This window comes from Dermochelys coriacea, chromosome 2 (genome assembly GCF_009764565.3).
Source record: "Dermochelys coriacea isolate rDerCor1 chromosome 2, rDerCor1.pri.v4, whole genome shotgun sequence".
Lineage (NCBI taxonomy): Eukaryota > Metazoa > Chordata > Testudines > Dermochelyidae > Dermochelys > Dermochelys coriacea.
Window position 1 is genome coordinate 253,227,753 of NC_050069.1, and position 19,769 is coordinate 253,247,521.

Sequence of the window (19,769 nt, forward strand, 5' to 3'; positions counted from 1 at the left end):
AACAATGACAAACTATAGATCAGTTACTACTGTTGATTCTTTTATCTGATGTTGTTAGTCTCGATCTATTTGTTATTCATAAAATACATTTCAGTGTTTAGCTAAAATCAACTCTGAGTTTCTGTTTTCTTCAGAATGTGGGTTAATTCTTTTGGAGAAATGTGTGTAGTCCCGAAAGACTGTCATAAGAACATGACCTTTGGTACCTGTCAGTGTAGTAAAGAGGCAGTCTTTCCTGACAGCTGTGGTGATAATCCTCTTTGTCTCTGTTAAGTGATAGCTGATAAGTCTGTATAGAATTAGTTTGTAATGTTTATTTATCAACAGATCCAATTTCTCCACATGGCTAAATGGGTTGGTGGAAACTCATGGGGAAGGCAAGTTTAACACAGAATGTTTATATTTAAATGAAAGTTTGTAGTTGCTCTAATTTGATTTGTCTTATATGTAGGTAGCTATATTGTAGACTAGGAAACAGGCCTAAAACTTGATATTAATACTTATTTTTTTTAAAAAGGGCAAAATCCATACCAAAACATAAGAATTTCTAAAATATCTTTTGCAAAAAGGAAATATGGAAGGACTGTCAGCTTCAACATGTGCTTGTTTTCAACTGATTGGAGTAAGGAAAAGCAGTAAGTTAATTTCTTGCAACCACGTTTTTTTGAACAGTGTGGTCCCAATCTTGAGCTGTGCTGATACTCACTCAGCGTAGCATGAAGGTGGCTTTAAGCCCACTTCTGCACTTCCTGACCATCTCTTGGACAGTTGGCTGCTCTGTAATTTAGAGCCATCCTGAACCTTCTTTAAACTATGCTGTCTTGTAACAGTCCACTAGAAATTGTTACATTAGCCAGGGATCACTAGGGGAAGCCTCAGCCACACATTTAGGGCAGTTTTCAGGCCTATAGTGCTGCCTGAGTGGTTCAAAGGAGTCTTAGTATGAACCAGGAACTGGTCCTATAATTCTTTGATTACCATAGAATTCTGTTATGGGGGACATGTACTTATATCTGTCAATGCCCATATTTGAAATGTGGCTCGTGCAGATGATTTGAGGTCTTGTCTCAGCATGTTGCCATATACACACAGAGGAGGGTTCATAGCAGCTAACAGATAAGTGTGCATTAAAGCACAGTTCGACTCAGAAAGGTGACTGTGTAAAAATGACACCTTCGTACTCAGCTGAGCTTTCATGTATTGAGAGAGCTGATTCTCAGCAGCACATTTGGCTGGGTTTGAAGGGTGCCCATCTCATCTCAGTGCTGGGTCTTAAAGCATCTTCTGGGATCCACATTGCTGCAGAATACAATTCAAGATTGTGTATTACTATAGAAAATCCTTCAAAAAATAGGCCTAATTACTGGTGTGATTACCTCTCGCTCTTCCCAGCAGTGCAATTCAGCTGGGCCATGTCGACTGTTGATCCGTCTTGCGCAAAGGCCCAAGACTTTCTTTAGCAAGGATCCTTAGTTGCCCTCTACTGAGGCATTCTCCCAGCCATTCCAAGCTGAGAAGCTAAAGCAACGCTGTGCTAGACTGAAGAAGTAGATAGCAAGGCCCCAATTCAGCAAAACACTTCAGTACCTGCTAAATCCCACTGAAGTCAATGGGTCTACTCACATACTTCAATTTCAGCACATGCTGTGCTGTTTTGCTGAATCAGAGTCTAAATTGTCATCAGTCCAGAGAGGCATAGCAAGAGAATTAGAGCTGTTTTAATATCTCCCCCACTTCTGGCTCTAGATCTTCTGTGTTTTTATATGGCTACAATCATTTTGAAATCCTGCTGCCTTTCCTATACCCATGAAGTGTGCATACAGAAATCTTGATCTGGACTTTGTGTGTCATTGTTCTAGTTGTAAGAGTAGTGCTCTTTGCTCTGGAGATTCATAGTAGACTAATGGGGGCAAGCTCTGGCTCATATTGTTTTAGGTAGGGTATCTTTCTTCAGTAAGGAAAGTGTATTGCTGGGGAAATAGAATACATTAGATTGCAATCCTGTGCAGCTTGTAATAGATAAGAGAGCCTCTTGCTAAGTGACCAGGGGAGTGCGTCCGTTCTCCCTGCTTCCTCACCAGCCTGTTCTGTCCAGTCACCTGAAGCAAGTTTTCAGCCATCCAAAAGTATATTCAATGGCAGAGTGCCCCACGGCGTGCCGCCTTCTACCTCTCCTGAGCTGAGCGAGCCTAGCTGGATAGATGAATGGGGTCATGAGCCAAGTCTCCTGCAGTTAACCATTATTTCCTGTGAATAAAGAGTGGTTAAGGTTGAGTAGAATGTCAGCAAACCTTTCATCCCCGCTCCTTTCAGCTGTCTGCGTTCTTACCCACAAGCCATACAAAGTGTTCTGGCTTGTTTGTCAGATATGTGGCCAGCTGGCTCCTTTGCATAATGAGTGTGCTTTGGGAAGACCTGGTGTATTTGACTCCACATCTGTGGAGACAGATCCTGATGTGGTATAGCTGACCATTCATTTCCACATTTTTCACAAGGAGTCGCAAGTGGCCCACTTGTGTATATTCCACACCTCCAGCACCTACCATGTGGGAGATGGCTGCTCTTACTGACCCTCTATAATGGAAGGGGTGTTGCAGAGATGAGTTTACTCATAATGTTCACTTACTTCCTGAACACAAACGTGGCTGATGTCCATGATAATTCCAACAACCAGTGTCTTTAATTTAAAAAACCTCTGGTTCTAGGGAGAGATTTTAGGTGTTTAATGTTCAGTCTGTGGTCATATTCTTAAAAATCACAACATTATTTTAAGCCCTTCCAGTGACCTTCTGAAATGATTCTGTGACAAGGAAATTGAAAGAATATCTTGAAAGAATCTAGGAAAGGATAAAAATTTGCATGGTGCTAGGGATCTGATTCACCTAGGCTTTGTCTAAATTCAGAGTTACATCACTTCTACTAAGGGTGTGACTTTTAAACCAATCTGGTTAAATCAGTGCAAAACACAATGTGGACACTCTTAATCTGGTTTTAAACCTATGGTATGAATTTATCTTAATTTGGTAAGGAATTGATAAACTAAACTGATATAAGTCTGGTTAAAATTGAATTGAGTGTCCTCACTGTGTTTTACATCTGTTTAATTAAACCAGTTTAAAAAAACAATTTAAAGGGGGCAATTTTTAATATAGACAATGCCTAATTTTCAGTGTTATGCCTATGTAATTCCATTGACTTCAGCAGAATTACTCCTGATTTATATGGGAGGAGAATCAAGGGCCTGTATTTCTGAAGAGAGAATATGGGGGAGGGATAGTTGTTGTTTCTTGAACTTCTAGAAAGAAAATCTAGGAAGCATATAAACTTTCAGCTGATTAGAAAACTTTATTCACTGTCATGTATAAACCTAGTTGAAATTTCCTTAGGGATTTCCCTTTATTTACATAGTTTCCTGTGCTGGAGTCATGAATCCATTGTCTGTACAGATGCTGTTACTTTAAAATCATTATATTAATAGAACATCAAAAACAGATGCTTCCCTACTTTTGATGTCTTGCTCTTGTATTCAGAAGGTTGGGCACCATCATCCCTCTGCACCCAAATGTGCATGAAATGGAAAAGTTATTTGGAAAATCCGTTACACAATTTACAAAGTACTAACTCCTGGGAGAGAAAATCTTAGTGGCTACTCAGAGAGGGGAGCGCACTGGAACTATGCAGAGTTTGAGGGGGATACACAGGAAATCCTGGTACTAATTCCATGGATCTCAGGGTATTCCTGTAAAAGGCTGGCCCTCTGTGTTCTTTGGCTCTCTCCTATTACTAGCAGCACAGCTCAATCTGAATCATTAGTGACCTGATTGTGACTGTATAGTTACATCGTCTCCATGGCTAGAAGCCATATACAGAACCCAAATTAGTACTGTTATAGCTTCCCCAGTTTGCAAGGAAATGAACAGTACTCAATCTCTGCCTTCAGACAGACACACCCAAAATCGTTTTCGGTCTCAACCACATGGTGTTCATCAGAGGGGTTTTTTTTGTCTCAGGAGGGGTGAGACAGGAGAATGAATGGCACGTGGACTCCTCTTCACCTGCTTCCTGGGCCTATTTGGGTGGGATAGATTCCCTCTATGCTGTAAGGGGCTTGTCAGGGACTAGTAGAAATATTGAATAGGGAACATCCTCCTCTGACACTTAAGGAACACTAATGTTCAGGGGCATGTACCTGATTTCTGAATGCTGCACTAGGGCAGCTCAACGTTCTTTTAAAGAAGGTGTTAAATTTTAAGGAGAAAATGAAAGTGGGCATGTAAATAAAGTTTGTGTTTTGATAGGATGGTTTGCTTGGATTGCCTGGTTGTTACTTCAGGCATACTGGGCAGTATTTGTATGCCCATTAGAGATGGTAAGCAACCGGATAATGGTTTAGAGCAACGCTTAGGAAAATGGGTATCTGAGCAAACTGTATTTCAGCTGAAGAACAGGTGTGTATGAGGTGATCCTTTTTCTATAGTGATGAGGACTTCATATTATTCAGAATAACAAACACTTGCCCCTGCAGATTTTTAAGTGACTAGATTAAAGAAGCGTTAATTAACTGCAGTTATAGGCTTATGTTTATATCAGCTATATAAGTGGGTCTGGCAGGTTTATCATACCATCTGCACAATGTTGCCTTTTAAAAAAAAAGTTACTTTTTTTTTTTTTTTTGGTATTTCAGACCTTTTGCCCTTTAGGAACATAGCTTTCTGACACAGACCAGTAAAACTAAGCCTATTCCAGAAGAAACAGAGTCCAGATGATGAATGAGTACTTTAATCATATTTTGAAGTCCTTTTTCACGTCTATCCATGAATTGAAGTGGCAGTGTACTTGTTGGGATAATATTTCTTTTTGTGTGGGTGGAGCTTCAGCTGCCATTATGTGTCTGCTTTTTCTTAGTGGGTTGATAGTGACCATTTTTAAATGTTTAAAAAGAACCCAAAACCATACTACTCTTTGGATACCATAATAGAGTGAAGTATATTACTATGATTATGATGTTCACTTCTGGTTAAGAGTTGCAGAATAAATTTTTCTGGCACTAGTTAAAGTTTGACTAGCCTGCATTAGGCCAGAGATTACACATGTTTTGAATTCTGGCATTAACTAAACTAGTTTAATATTTGGTGCTGGCCTTAAATGAAAAGGAATGCAACTGTTGAGTTTGTGACTTGCTGTGGAATACCATAGTGTGAATTTCTTCCTTTGTAAGAGAGTTCTTAATTCCAGATATTAAAATGCTGGAGAATCTTACTGAAAGTGAAGTTACGCTGATTAGTTACACTACAAAAGCTAATGTATGTACATTTGCTTGGATCACGTCTTTAATAGAAATAATAATGGCTAACTTTGCTCATGGAACACTTCACTTATAGTGTATCTATACAAACACAATTGGCATCACAGCTGAGAGCTGCTTTTTATTTTTAAGTAAACAATATTCCAATTGTCTGATTAACAGAGTGACTTCCTCCCATATTACAAGAATTTCACCTCTTTCCTTAATAACATGAACTCTCCTGCTTTTAAAGTAGAATTTGTTATGAATGGAAAGGTAAATTCTTAAACTTTCTTTTAAATGTTCTGTTACACAATACTGTTTCTTTTATTGATTAAGCCCAGATGGTCTGCTCATGTAGCAAACAGACATTTTTACAAACCTTTATTATGCCTCATTAGAATTCACTCCTTTAGATGATTTCTAATTATATTGTCTAATAAAACTAAACCTTAGAAGCTATTTGCATATTATATGAAGAAATCTCATACAACAAACTCACAGTGGATTCAATTAACATAATAGCTAATTATATATCCCATCAGCCTTTAGAGTAGCTCAGCATTCATGTTTCTCCTGTTTTAGCCTAGAGCAAAGGAGGTTTGAATTTTCACTTCTAAATATTGACTTTTAACTAATATCAAAAATTATTTGAACACTTTGTGGATGAAAAGATAGTGATTAAACTACATGAAACATTTTAAAATACGTGTTTAAAAATTATTTGAAACAATTTCCAATAAAATATAAAGCTTTGCATATGATCAGTTCTGGCTCTCTCTCTCTCTATTTTTTTAAAAATATAACCAAGTACGTACAGTTTTATTGAAACTGCAGTTTTATTATATACTGCAGTTACATTTTCATATCTCTTATCACACAACCGAATGCAATTGTATTCTTGTTGTGGCTGGTTGTGGTATCTATCAAGCAAGAAATTTACGATGAGATTAACAGAGACATAGTAATGAACTGGCATATGAATATCCTGTAACTGACTGTTATTAAGGTATTGCCATAGGAGTCTGTAATTAATTCTCTAGCTGTCTTTTGAAATTGGCTGAAATATTCTGGGAAACAAAAATAAACAGCAAAAATTTCAGTGAACTTTTAAAAAAAAAATTACAGGGTATCTTTTATTCTTTAAATAATATGAAGAATCAACAGATTATGAAATGATTAACAAAAAATCAAACATTTAGAATGATCAAAGGCTGTGATTTATTTGAAAAATTAAAATAATTCATGCATTCTATCATCAATATGCACATCAAATGTAATGACTAATTTGCTGGGTATCATATTTATATTTTTACAAAAAAATAGCAGATAAAGTTTGGTGCAGGGTAAAATGGCTTTGTCCCATTACAATGATGGCTGTCTTTTCATTCATATTTTAATGAGGTTAGTATCTCTGAGACAGCTTTTTCGGGAAGGAGGCCCATGTCTCCGGTACAATTACAATAGGAGTTGCTTTATTGACAAGCACTATTCAAAATCTTCACAGTATAGGAAGAAAGGCTTTAGTTTTCTGCCACTTGTCCAAATACTTATTGCTCTTATTATTAAAACACTTTTTAAAAGAGCACTCAACTTTTGGGGGTCAGGTATAACTCTGAGTATATTTCAACAAAATCTTTTATATTCTTTTAAATTCAAGTTGTACTTGCTTTTAATAAAAGCTCACCATCCAAAAGCTAATAAGTAGACACCAGAAATGAACAGATACATACATATATCCTGTGTAAGGGTTTACCATATATATGCACACCCCATTCAATATAGTTTACAGGGACTGAGAGTATGATTCCAGACAAACTAATAGTTATGTGAAAAAATAAAGTTATCCAGAGGTCACATGTTAAGTATAATTTTTTATTAACTTGACAAGAAAAAATCAAAGGTAACCATTTTAAAGCAGAGTTCTTGTAATTATGATTTTATTAATCTACTTCACGAATATGCTATTCCTAAAATGATTTTCCTAAATATAATAAGACAACATACTGAAATACAAAGAGAAGTTAAGAATATGCAGTTCATATGTTGGCTTCTGAGAGCATTATAATATAATATATATAATTAAATATATATAAATATAATAGGTGGGGGAAATGAGAGCAAAAAATGATGTATAAATATAAGAATAAACAGGTTGCAAAATTCCTTCCATAAGTGTTAACCCCTGTAAACAAAGTATCTAGGGAATTTTATCTGTAGCTGCTGTTACATGCATTGTGAAGTTTGATTTTTGTTCAGTATGTTTCAAAAGCATTTCCTAATGCATAGGTGGTTTGTTTTCAGCATATAGTAATAGTCTCATTCTCTATGCTCATATACAGTACTTGCCCTCATGATGTATACTCTTGCTCAACCACTGTTAACTTTTGTGATTGGATCAGGAGTTATTGACGGGTAAGGAGATGGGGAAGAGTGTAGTATGTGAGTGAATTCTTGAATAACAGTTGGCCTATAAATAGATCTCTTTTTCAGAACTTAAAATACAGTCTTGCTTGTATTAGGAAAATATGGTAGATCTCTTTTTATCTGCAAATAAATATAGTTAGTATATCCATTAAAAATCCCCCTGCTAGTGAGCTGGTTTGATTTATTGTCGTGCAAGTAGGTTTAGAGGTGTATGTCTGTGCACTATAGAATAGTTTATTGCTACTAAAAGCACATTGGGTCAGATACATCTTTGGTATAACCTCATTGACCTTAGTGGAAGTTACACTGGGAGAGAATTTGGTCTATTATGTCAAATCTTTGTCTTTGGCAAGAGGATTTGTAGAAGTTCTATTTTATTTGCAAATTCAGATGCTGTTGTTTTTCTTTTTTGCATATTAACTATTTGGAAGAGGCAGTCAGTCACATCCATGTGCCATGTTGTTTGTTATCCTCAACTTCTAATGGGTGGGAAAAAACCACTTGAGATTGGAATCTATAATTCAAATAGTCTTTCTGGAACCATGTTGTGCTGCCATTCGCTTTCCTTGCTTTATGATATACATTTGCTTTTTAAATGTTAATATTGAAATTAATAAAATAGTTTTCATGGCAAAATGCAACTAAACCCAACCTTACTGTTAAATAGGATACACATCTCTATAAATGTAGATTATTTTAAACTAAAAACTGACTTTTTAAAAAAAAATATAGTATTTGCCTCGTGGCCTTTTTGCTTTTTCCAGGTTTCATAAAAAGTAGATTCCACATCCAGAATAAGGTTGTGGGAGGGAGGATTTCATAATAGGACCTAGTTTAAGAAGAAGAAAAACCTTTAGGCTTTAATTTTAATTCTCCTGCCTCTATTTATCTGATCTGTGGCCAGATGGTGGTGAAGCAAGGAAACCCTTTGTGTAAATGAAGCACACATGTGAAAGTGCTTCTGTAATGTAATCATTGAGACCGGAAGGGTTCATACTGTGTCTGAAAAGAGACAATAGAGACTGGATATATCAACATTGCAGAAATCGAGTTCATTTGTGATTCAGCCCCTTTGACTATGGTTGTCATGAAAACTTCCTACTTTGATCAGCAGAGGGTGGAGAGAAAAATCTTCTAAAGGTCCAAGGATGCAGCACTGTTGTTTACTGTGCACTTGGCTTCAGTTCACGCCCCCTTCCGGAAGAAGCAACAGAGATAGGAGCATCTTGCACCTTGACCTGTCTAGACGGGAGAGAAGTTTTTTGTCCCCGTTACCAAGGGCGAGGAGTGCTCTTTGACCCTGGGAGCACTAGCTGTTGAGACTCTCACTAAGTATGTAGGTAGTGTCTAAATGTTTCTGCTGAATTCTTGCTTAATTCTGAAGGCAAGGGAATGGACAAAGACATGGACCAGCTGTTTGAAAATAAAGCTGAAATAGTAGAACCTGGGAGAAGTTAAATTTTGTAAGCTATTGTTTTCTTCATAAAACCCCTGGGAGGTATTAAACAGCTGCATCTGAGTTGACTGCATCTGAGTTGAACAGCACCTAAAGCAGACCAAGTAAAAGCAAAAGACTTTCTAGAGCTCTGCTTCAACTAAAGAAACAAAGTACTTAAGAAATCTTTCATGGTTATGTCGATAAAATATCAACTGTAGTCTATGGTCTCTATTTATTTGCTGCGTGGTATATGGCTTTTTTGAATGACAATATGTTTACAAATTAAAATCTGATAACTGCATTCTAGAATTGGCTCAGTGTAAAAGGGTTTTATGCAAGAGTAAATGTTTTATTTTTCAGTGTCACCTTAGCTTTAGCTGACATTGTTAATTATGTATGTAATATAATATGGGTCAACAGTTATGCAGATTAAGAGATATGCACTGATTTTTTTCTCTGTCTATGACACATCTATCTATAGAGGTACAATCTCTTAAAGTTATTTTTGGTAATATGTATAATAAGAAAAGAAAATTCCATTTTCCTCCCCCAACAGGTTCCTTTAGCAAAGTCAGAGACCTACTTAACGGAAGTATTGGAAAATATATGCGATAGAATGAATGATTACCAACTGCAAGTGGATCCTCAAAGCCAAAAAAGGACATTCAAGAGATTTGCTCCTAGGAAAGATGAGAAAATCTCTTCAGATTTTAAAAAATTCTATTTTTATTCTGATGCTTACAAATCTCTGAAATTTGCGGTAAGCTAACATAACAAATTGGTAACATTGTATGTTAAAGTATTACTAGTGTATACTCTTTACTGTATGATAAATATAGCTTCAAGTACTAAATTCATGCCTATAGTAAATTGTTTTAATAATAACATATTCTAATATGTTCTGTTTTTGCTTGTCACAGTATCGCGTTAAGTGTTTTAAAATAATAATGTGGTTTATAATGTTATTTAGAAACAGATGGCATTTTAGTTGCAAGAATTACTCATGGATTATACTGTGCGTTCTCAGTTTACATGTTACAAATTTCCCAAACTGGAACAATTCAAATTATGTTTTACTTGGGGAATTTTTGTAAGTGATTAAATACAAATCAGTGTTACTAAAGAAGTATCTTTGTTAATTTCTGTGCAGGAAATAGGGAGTTATGGTGTTGGGTAAAAATCCAAATGAATACTACTGTAATTTTAATATTTATAGTTGGATTAAAGAAGGAGGAGGGCTGTCATCTTTTCTTTAGGCCTTGTTGAATGGAGACAAATTTCTGTGAGCTAATTCAAGAATGCTGGCTTAGGTTGAGCTAAACAAATGTTTAGGTGCCAGTTTCATTATATAATTTTGTTTCATTTATTCATTAAGTATCTTTCTAGTGTCAGGAAACACACAATATAGAAAAGAGTGTATAGGGCAGTGATATGCTGGATATGATTCCACATGTACTCAGTTTACCACAAAAGCAATGTTGTGAGACTATTAAATCCATGAAATTAAGTCAGCGTGCACATTTAGTGACTTGCATTTTCACTGAGAAGTAAAGGTAATGGCTGAGTTTCAAAGATGTTGAGTGCTGTGAAATGTTGACTTAGAACAGCTTAAAAATTGTATTCTTGCAATTGCACATTCTAGAGCTAATTTTTCGAGAAATACAAGAGGTTTTTTTTTTGGTAGTGGAGTTATGACTTCTTTATTTAAATCAGAGTTTTCCTTAGTGTATTTTTTTTAATTGCAATCCATTTCATGGGGCTTCTACCCTTGTTTAATGATTAAACCATAGTCTGGGCTTTTGGGAAAGTACTTTATGTCCTTCGTAATATGTGCTCAGGATTGCCAAAAGATAACTGTAGATAATACAGCTCTTCAGAACAAAACGTCTCTTTAGACACACTCCACCAAGACTCTGCCTCAGCAGTAGTGTTGAACCCTGTTCAAAACATTAGAAATCCATCTTCTATAAGTGAAGTCAAATTACTGATGTTAAAATGTTTACAACATTGAAAAGAGACCACTTGGTAGATTACTGTCAATTTTGTTATCTATAGTGAAATCAAAGATGCATTAGTTTGATCAAAGAGCTTTATTTATCTGCATGTTGTGAATACTAGTGTAATAACATGAAATGGATTATTATTTAATTTAACTTTAGAGTGAGTGTTCTATAAATATAGTGACTGACATTGAAAGGCATTCTTTCAAAAGCAAGTAAAATGTGATCTGTAAGTCTCCTACTTAGTGTATTTTTAAAAAGACAAGACAAAGCATATAGTTAAATCTTAAGGAATATTTTGCATTGTAATTTTTCTGAAAATTAACAGTCAATCCTTTGTTTGTAGAAATAGGAAGTGCAAACCAAAATAAGGTTCCCCTTTCCACTGTATTACTTTACAGTTCTGGTTTAGCAATCTTGTTTATTTCTTTGCTGGAGTGGTACTGTCTGTGTGTGTATGTGCATGTATATATGATATATATGGTCCTGTTGTATTCTTACAGTGTGAAAGTATTATAGAAGAGTATGAAGATGAAATTTTCTCACTTATCGTCCAGGAGGCAGACTATCTAGTTGACAAGCTGTGCAGTGAAAAATCAGGTACTGTGTCTGATGTAACATGTGCTCTCTCTACAGCATTTTTTCTCCCTCCCCCCACCCTGAAACCTAGTGTACTGCTTGGGTACAACAAACCACTTTGGAGGAGAAGTGTTAGCTGCATAAACAACAGCACTACATAACTATCTTAAAAATGGTTCTTTTAAAAGAAAGATTTTAACATCTGTTTTTAATTTTTTTGCACATTTTAATGTAGCATAATTTCAGCATTCCACATCTAATGAAGTGTGTTTTTCTCCTAGTGTTACACGGCCATCACATTTTTACTCTGTGTATTTGTTTTGCCACCCCAAAGAAAGGAATGAAAATAACCTCTTGCAATAAAACAGAGGTCTGGGGGGTAGGGAGACCTTTTTTAAAGTTTAGTTGTTTATTGCTCATAGTTCATGTTACAAGCTAGAATTAACATGCAGCTATCAATTTGTGAACAGAACTCTTCATTGAGATCAGTGAGGAGTTCTGTTTAAAACTTTAAAACTGCTGGCATGCTATCGATGTTTGTTAGAAAAAATACATTTAAATACATTGGCATTCCTATGTCACATATATTCCTCTCAAAAATGTAATGCCTCTTAGAACTTTGAAACTAGGAAAAAATGCCTTGATAAATGACATTTAGTTTATTTATTATGAAAATTCATACATTATGCTATTTGTTAGTCATGTTTTCAATAGGATTTTATTTTATGCAATCATTTTTAAAACCAAGAATCACATCATTGACTGCACTTAGTATCATAAAATTATAAACGTGGCGGGACCATCCTTTTGGGATGTGCTTTTTATAGTGAAAAGTGATAGAATATGCATTGAAATATTGATCTCAGAATCAATGTTAGTAATATTGGTATGTGTTTTAAGGTTCAAAGTCTTTAATATGTAGCACATACAATAAAAGTGCTAAAGTTGATTCGATAGAAGTTAAAGGAAATAAGTATATAGAATTTGTTCATATTAGTGTGTATTTTAACATATACTGAAAAAGTTCAATCTAGAGGTCTGGAAAAATCCATTATTATAAAGTTTAAAGTTCTTTTTATCAGCTATGCAGATAAATCATTTAAAAAATAGAACTTTCCAGTAATGTTTCAATTTTTTTTAAAAAAAAGGTATGCTGTAGTTATAGAGCTATATTTGGTCTTAATAATCAGTAGATGAAGAGATTAGCATAAATAATTCTCAAAACACCACAGCTCCTTCAAAATGCACAGTATTGTTTTTGCTGTTCTGCTTGTTAAATAAAAAGGCAATTCAGAGGTAAAATAAAGACATAGAAAGCACAGTGCAGAAAAACAATCATGAATATGCTTTTCGTAAATTAATAAGTTGGGTAGCTTTCTTCACCTTGCTGGCTGTTGTTACAATTGCCTGTAAACTTGGTGTAAAATAACTTGCTGTTTTGTACACCTTAGATAATAGGCCCAGTTACACAGAAATTATTTATGCTAAAGAGCAAGCTATTGAAATATCTTTCTTCATTAACAAGATGTCCTAATTTTTTTATAATCCTTTTGTTGGGCTTAAACTCAGCTGTATGACCATATTTTCTGCGCATATTCATTCAACATTATAACTTTGATAAAACAATTCCCTAATTTACAGTGGAGAAGATTCTCATTGTTACATTTTAGTCTTACTCACATGAGCATCCCCATTAAAGTAGGTGACTGTTTACATGAGTAGGGAGAGCAGGGCTTGGAACTTGCGTGACTGAGGCAAAATCAAAAATTCTTTACAGAAGGGGAAAAAGTTTAATACTCTTTCCTCTTATCAGCAATTAGCACAGACAAATAAGGTGTTATTTAATAAACAAAACAATGCAAATAGTTGCCACTGCAAATTCAAGAAGCTGCAAAAACCATAGTCACACTAAAAAGAAAATCTCTCTAACACTGTGAAGAAATGCAGAGGGAAATAAATTAATCTTCCATCCTTTGTATGATCTGATTTTACAAGAAAAAAAAGTCATTATGTTAAAGGAAAAAGATAATAGATTACTCATAAGAAGACTTTTTAAAAAAAAAACCCACTATGCACAATTTTTAAAATTAATATAATAAGCCATGAAAAGGGATAAAAAGACATTTATTAAACACCAGTGAAGTTTAGTGAAAGCAAGATGCCACAAATAATCTTGCGGCTACAGCTGGTTAAAGAAAAGTATGATACCTGAGTGGTGGGAAAATGTCTGTCTGTTTCCATGGAATTTGGCATCAAACTCCCCAGAGAATGGAAATTGCAATTCTCTGAAAAGCATTGTGTGAAGATGTGTGCCAAGTATAAAACACTTATATGCAACTTACAAAGAGTACAGCTGATAAGAACTAAACTTGACTTTTGTAATATTTTGTCTATATTACAATGGTATACTTCATTAATACGTTAAATTAAAGCAATATTATAGACTTATTTTCTTACTGTCAACTTTTTGCGCATTGCATCCGTAGTTGTATGTTTGCATTCAAGATAGCATTTTAAACTTTGTGGGTGCAAAAGTTATCTTACCATAGTGACCAAAATGGACACAACTTTATATAAAGTTTTGCTATGGGCAAATAATTGATTTTGCTGCTATGCATTTCATCTTTAATGAAAATCAAAGTAGTCGGTTTAATCTCCATAATGTTAATTTGTTGAAAGCAAAGGATGTGAATGTGACTTATGCTGGTAACCTATAACAAACGTCCTATTATCAGTATAATCAAATATATCCCATGCTAAGGTAAAATATTAAAGGGCACAATATCCTCTCCATGCATAAACATGATGCTAATGGGAGTCATGTGCACACTGAGAAGAAACTACCCACAAGACATGTTTAGTACTTCTTTTTTTTAGTCGCATCTCTATTCTAGATGTTATATACATGTTCATAATACACTGGTGTTTCTTGTTTGATTAAAGAATGGAAAAACTTCAGTGAAGTGTTTTAGAAAGATCAAACTGTTTGATATTTGTAACCATAGATCAGTTTTCTGTCACATATATTCTTTGATCAAACAAAAAATCTCTATACTACCCATTCCATAGACGAGCAATCAAAAGTGCTGAGACATGCCTTTAGATGTTCTGCAATTTTTCACATGCCCAGGAGGCTAGGCGTTAGTTCTCAAACATATTACCTTTTTTTTTCAAGCTACAAACAGGAAGGTCAAATTTCCAGTTTGACCAATAAAATGATAACGTATTTGATAAATAAAATCAGACTGATGTATCCTGAATTAAAAAGTGTTATCCAAAAGTTTTCATCCCCCCACCCCATGATAATTGTGGAACACTGACATATCAGTGGTTTCTAATTCAAATTTTGTATTGAATTATGATAAAGTGCATTTAGACCAATGAGAAGTAGGAAACCAGCCAACAGTGGATTATATTAATGTATAGTCTAGTGTCAGTTGTTTTATCAGTGGAAAACAATACAAGCACTAGCAGTGAAAGCTTTAATTAACGTAACAGTGAGACTTCTATTACAATCCTTTTATTACGTGCTCATAACTCTGCAAAATTATTCTTTTTGGCTGAAGTTTTCCATTCTTGGTCTCATCCCAAAGGTGATTTTTAATTATTCATTTACTAATTATGAAATTTTGAGCAGATACTATTCACCCATTTTTGAGTTATGCAAGGATGGGGGGAAACCCTTTTCTACTGTAAGAAGACTTTTTCTGCAATTGTATTACTCAAACAGTTGTGTTTTGCAAGTTGATACTTTCTAGGTTGCTAGTTCTCACTGAGAACTAATCTCCAGGACAGTTTGCCAAAGTTAAAAAATATAAGTTATAAGCAAAGAAAATACCTGTTTTGTGTATGTGTGGCATATTAAATTTCCACTAGGTTAAGTATTATGATACCGTTTACTGGGTTATGAAATAAAGCACTTTCATTTGTTATATAGATGTAGTATTTTGTTGATATTTCACTGTGGAGTTCCATAGTTTCACTGTTTTTTTTGTTTTGTTTTGTTTTGACCATGCAAAATTGAAATGGAATGGGAAATTCACAGTCAATATAAAGACTTGTGTTTTAGACTCCTTTCCTGCAATGGAATCTGTTAGCACAGACTTCAGTAAGACTTTACAGGGATAGCAGGGTACATGGTGGCAAGTCTCATTATGGAATTGGGGCCATAATCTCCTTTTACTTTTTAAAAAAAATTAATTCAATAGTAAAACCCCAAACCATATTTTAATGTAGACCTTAAGGTTACAATTAAACACTCAGAAGTCAGGCAATACACAAATTAAATTTCATATTAACCCGAACTCTTCACATTGCATAATAGTGAGTATTTTCTACCACTACTAATGTTGCTAAATATAACTTTAGGACATAATATGTCCAGTTCTACCCTCAGAGATCCACACATAACTCCAGTCAACTTCAGCAAGTGCGTGGAAATGTCTGAAGAACGGATTGAAACCCGTGTGTGCAATGTGTTTACATTAAGGTCACTGTGGAAACCTTGGGCGTTTCCTGAGTTTGAAGTGTTTAAATATGTATTTCAGTAAAATATGCCTCTATGTTTTTGTATGTGATAATTAAGAAATCTGTATTGCATGGCTCATAATGGGATAACGGTTGAATTAAAATGAACACACAGATTATTTCATAGCATTTAAAACATTTTGCAAAGATGCCACACCATATGTGTTTGCATAGATCTGATTCATACCATGTAACAGAAGTGTTGGCCACTAAAATACTTTGACTTAACATATCTGAAAACCAGGGGCAACAAATGGTAATTTTACAGTATTTTTAAAAAGGCCTTGTTGCTCTGTGTTAAAGAGGGGTGTATCATCGGTATCCAGGAAAAATACAGGCTTGGTATCAAAGCCTCAATATTATGCTTCAGACACCCACTTGTCACTGGTTTATTATTATTTATTCAAAAGTTATGTGGTTTTAACAAAATGTAATTGTTTAAAACATTAGTAATGATATGTAACTTTTTTTCCCCTCAGGTCTTTGTAAAGAATCTGCTACTCACACTGAGCTATAGCATCTACTAAACTATGAATTTTACAGAGTGAAGTAAGATGACAACCACAAAAAAATCTTCCTGTGTAATCAAACAGTGATTCTCTGCCTTTTTTGCTCCTGTAATATCTTTTTGTTTTTTACATTTATATTTTTAGATGTGCATCAGTTCCTGTTTGTTTAATTTTTTTGTTTTCATATTAAATATTTAAACTGAAGTTTGCATGATTTTGGCAAGATCTTAGGTTTAACATGTAATTAACTATTGACCGTTTCTATAGGTAAAACAATTGACTTCTCAAGATATTCATGCCAGGTGTGTTAATTTTGACAAAGCCAATGTCTAATGGTAAAAAAAATGTAGTATTTGAATGTGAGAAATTATGGCTCTTGTTTAACTGAAACAAATATCTAATACAAATTAACACCTATTACTGTACTTGTGCATTTGTCCTTTGTTTTAACAAATGGTTGATTCCAATGTACTTCCAAATATACATGAACAAATTTTGCTACAAAATAGCTTTGAGTATCTGTTAGCTTTATATTCTCTCTATGGATGAAAGTGAGAATCTTTCCAAATATTTATCCTTTCCCTTATAAATTATATAAATTAATGAAACACACATGATTTCTTTAAAACAAGCTGTTCCCTTAAAATTTCCAACCCTAAGTTTCAAAACTTTATGTACAATGAAAAGTTGAACAAACATTGAAATATTTAATCTGGTGGCAAAGCACTACTGATGCATGCTGTAAGTGTTCAGAAAGGCTGCAATCAAAAGATACTAAAAAGTGATCTTATTTAATACTAATAATTACTGTAATGGCATTCAGATTTTAAACAAGTTTTTCAAAAGGAGAAACATTGAAGTACCCCACACAGGTAAAAGGCATCTAGTCATTTGTTTTTAGTGCAAGGTATTTATTAACTAACACAAAGTATTTCTTTATATTTCTCAATATTTTATAATAACATTATCTAGTACAGTAGCTATGGGCTATATTAATAATCTATGTATCAAAATCTTTGTTCACTTTCTGAAAAATTCTGCTTAAAGTTATTTGTCTTTGATTATTAAAAATACATGAACACATTCTGCAGTCATTCCACACGCAGAACACCGATAGTTGTAAATTGGAGTTTAGTCTGTGGAATATTCCCCATAGGATGCAGTATGAGAGTATTTGGTTAGGTCTCAAATATCCTGTGAAAATATTATTTTGAAAGACTGAACAACTTAGTTGTATTTTTGAGTTTACCAGGATAGCTCATCCAAAACATTATGAAGGTTCAGTAGAATATTCAGAGGAACAAGAGATTGGTTTAACCTAAAAAGAGTTCTTAAAAATTGATGTTACTATAGTTGCAATTTGACTACCATCTAAGATATATAAACCGGCATACAATATCATGCAAACAAATCATGCATACTGACTAAAAGAAAGTTTCTTTTAGGCATATTTACAAACATTTAAATTTACAAAATGGAGTATTTATAAAGCCAGGCACAAATCCTCAAATGGTGTAAATTGGCATAGCTCCACTGCAGCCATAGAGCTATGCTGATTTACACCAGCTGAGGATCTGGCCCCATACAGTTATTGCGCAAGGATATGTTATATGATTTAATGTTCTCTAAAAGTGTTCTACTTTTTTTTTTTTAAATGTGGAATATTTTCTGCCATCTCCTATTGGCAGTTCAGTGTTATAGAACAAATTAGCAAGAGTTACAGTTTGAATACAACAAAGCAATAGTACTATGTAAAAGGGAAACATTTGCCATAGTTAAAGAACATTTCTCATTTTTCAATAATATACTTGAACTATAAGATTGCATGCATATATTAACATTACATCAAGAGCAAAAAAGTTACATTCAGCTTTAAACTACATTTCTATTACATTATTCAACAAAAGGGTAAATTTGATCAACTTTTACCAAGTTGAGGACTTCAGTATTGATATAAAACTGATTTACTTAGCAAACGCTCTGAATATGAACCATAAACAGTTAGGTTTCCAGCTGGTTTAATTTAGACTCATACAGTGGGAAAAGGCCGCCTATCCATATTTGAGTATAAAATTTAATTGAAAGGATCAAATTCCTCCCTTGTTTACACTTCATGCAATCCTATTGATTTTTTTGAGGGGATGGTAAGGGCAGAATTTGGTTCTGAGTGTATTTTTAAAAAGAAATGTATTAATATGTTATAATAAAGAGACACACAGTCCATGTGGAATCTCATCTATTTAGAAAAAAAGGCAGAAGTAGTTTCAAATAGTTCCTCTTAGCTGCCCTGCCAGTTTGTGGGATTTAACAATTACAGTTTCCTCTCTCTTAAATAAATAAATAAGAATTTATTTCTCTCTCCATTACTGTGTGAAAGACCCATACAAAAAACAAAGGAAACTAATTATACAGGAGAAACAAACCAACTGATTGGGTATTAGACAGCACTATTTTTTTTAATAAAGTAAACAAATTGGGGGGTGGAGTAGAGGAATAGAGGAAATATTTTCCTCAAATCTTTCTGTTACATTAATCGTAGGCATTGCTTGTAATAAATATTTTCAGACTTTTTTTTCATGCTCCCTTTAAAATGTTGATGCTACTTTATTCTTTCTTGGCTAAGCGCTGAGAATCTTTTGTGATAGTGCTGTATACTTACAGGATATGAATGAAACTCTGACTATCCGTCTGGGGTGTTTTACTATTCATCAACGGCCATATGCCGTCTTCAATCCTTGCATACAACCACTGAGGTCAGTGTGATTTCTGCTGAATATAGAAGGTAGTACCGGTATATGGCCCTTCGGTATCAATTGTTATCTTTTAAAGACTCTTTCTGCACATTTTCACTCTGTTTTTATATTTCACAGTGAAAACAGTATTGGGAGCCTTTCATGTCGATACTCTTGGTTATAAAATGTAAGCCAGAGTCATCACCACATTGCTCCAGTTTTACGCCAGCATAACTCCACTGAACTCAGTCCAGTTGCTCTACTGTAAAAATG

General features: G+C 34.3%; 1 protein-coding gene across 4 annotated transcripts in view; it reads left to right on the forward strand.

Annotated features, from left to right (window-relative positions):
- Positions 1 to 17,677, forward strand: part of CNPY1 (canopy FGF signaling regulator 1) — a 71,289-nt gene extending 53,612 nt beyond the window's left edge. The window contains exons 1-4 of one of the 4 annotated variants that reach the window (XM_038392402.2): positions 8,883 to 9,043; positions 9,706 to 9,909; positions 11,653 to 11,749; positions 16,735 to 17,677. In XM_038392402.2, the coding sequence (XP_038248330.1) occupies positions 9,766 to 9,909; positions 11,653 to 11,749; positions 16,735 to 16,772 (279 nt within the window). In that variant the 5' untranslated portion in view covers positions 8,883 to 9,043; positions 9,706 to 9,765 and the 3' untranslated portion in view covers positions 16,773 to 17,677. The other 3 variants (XM_043509649.1, XM_043509650.1, XM_038392401.2) reach the window with 3 other exon arrangements.
- Positions 17,678 to 19,769: the final 2,092 nt, after the last annotated feature.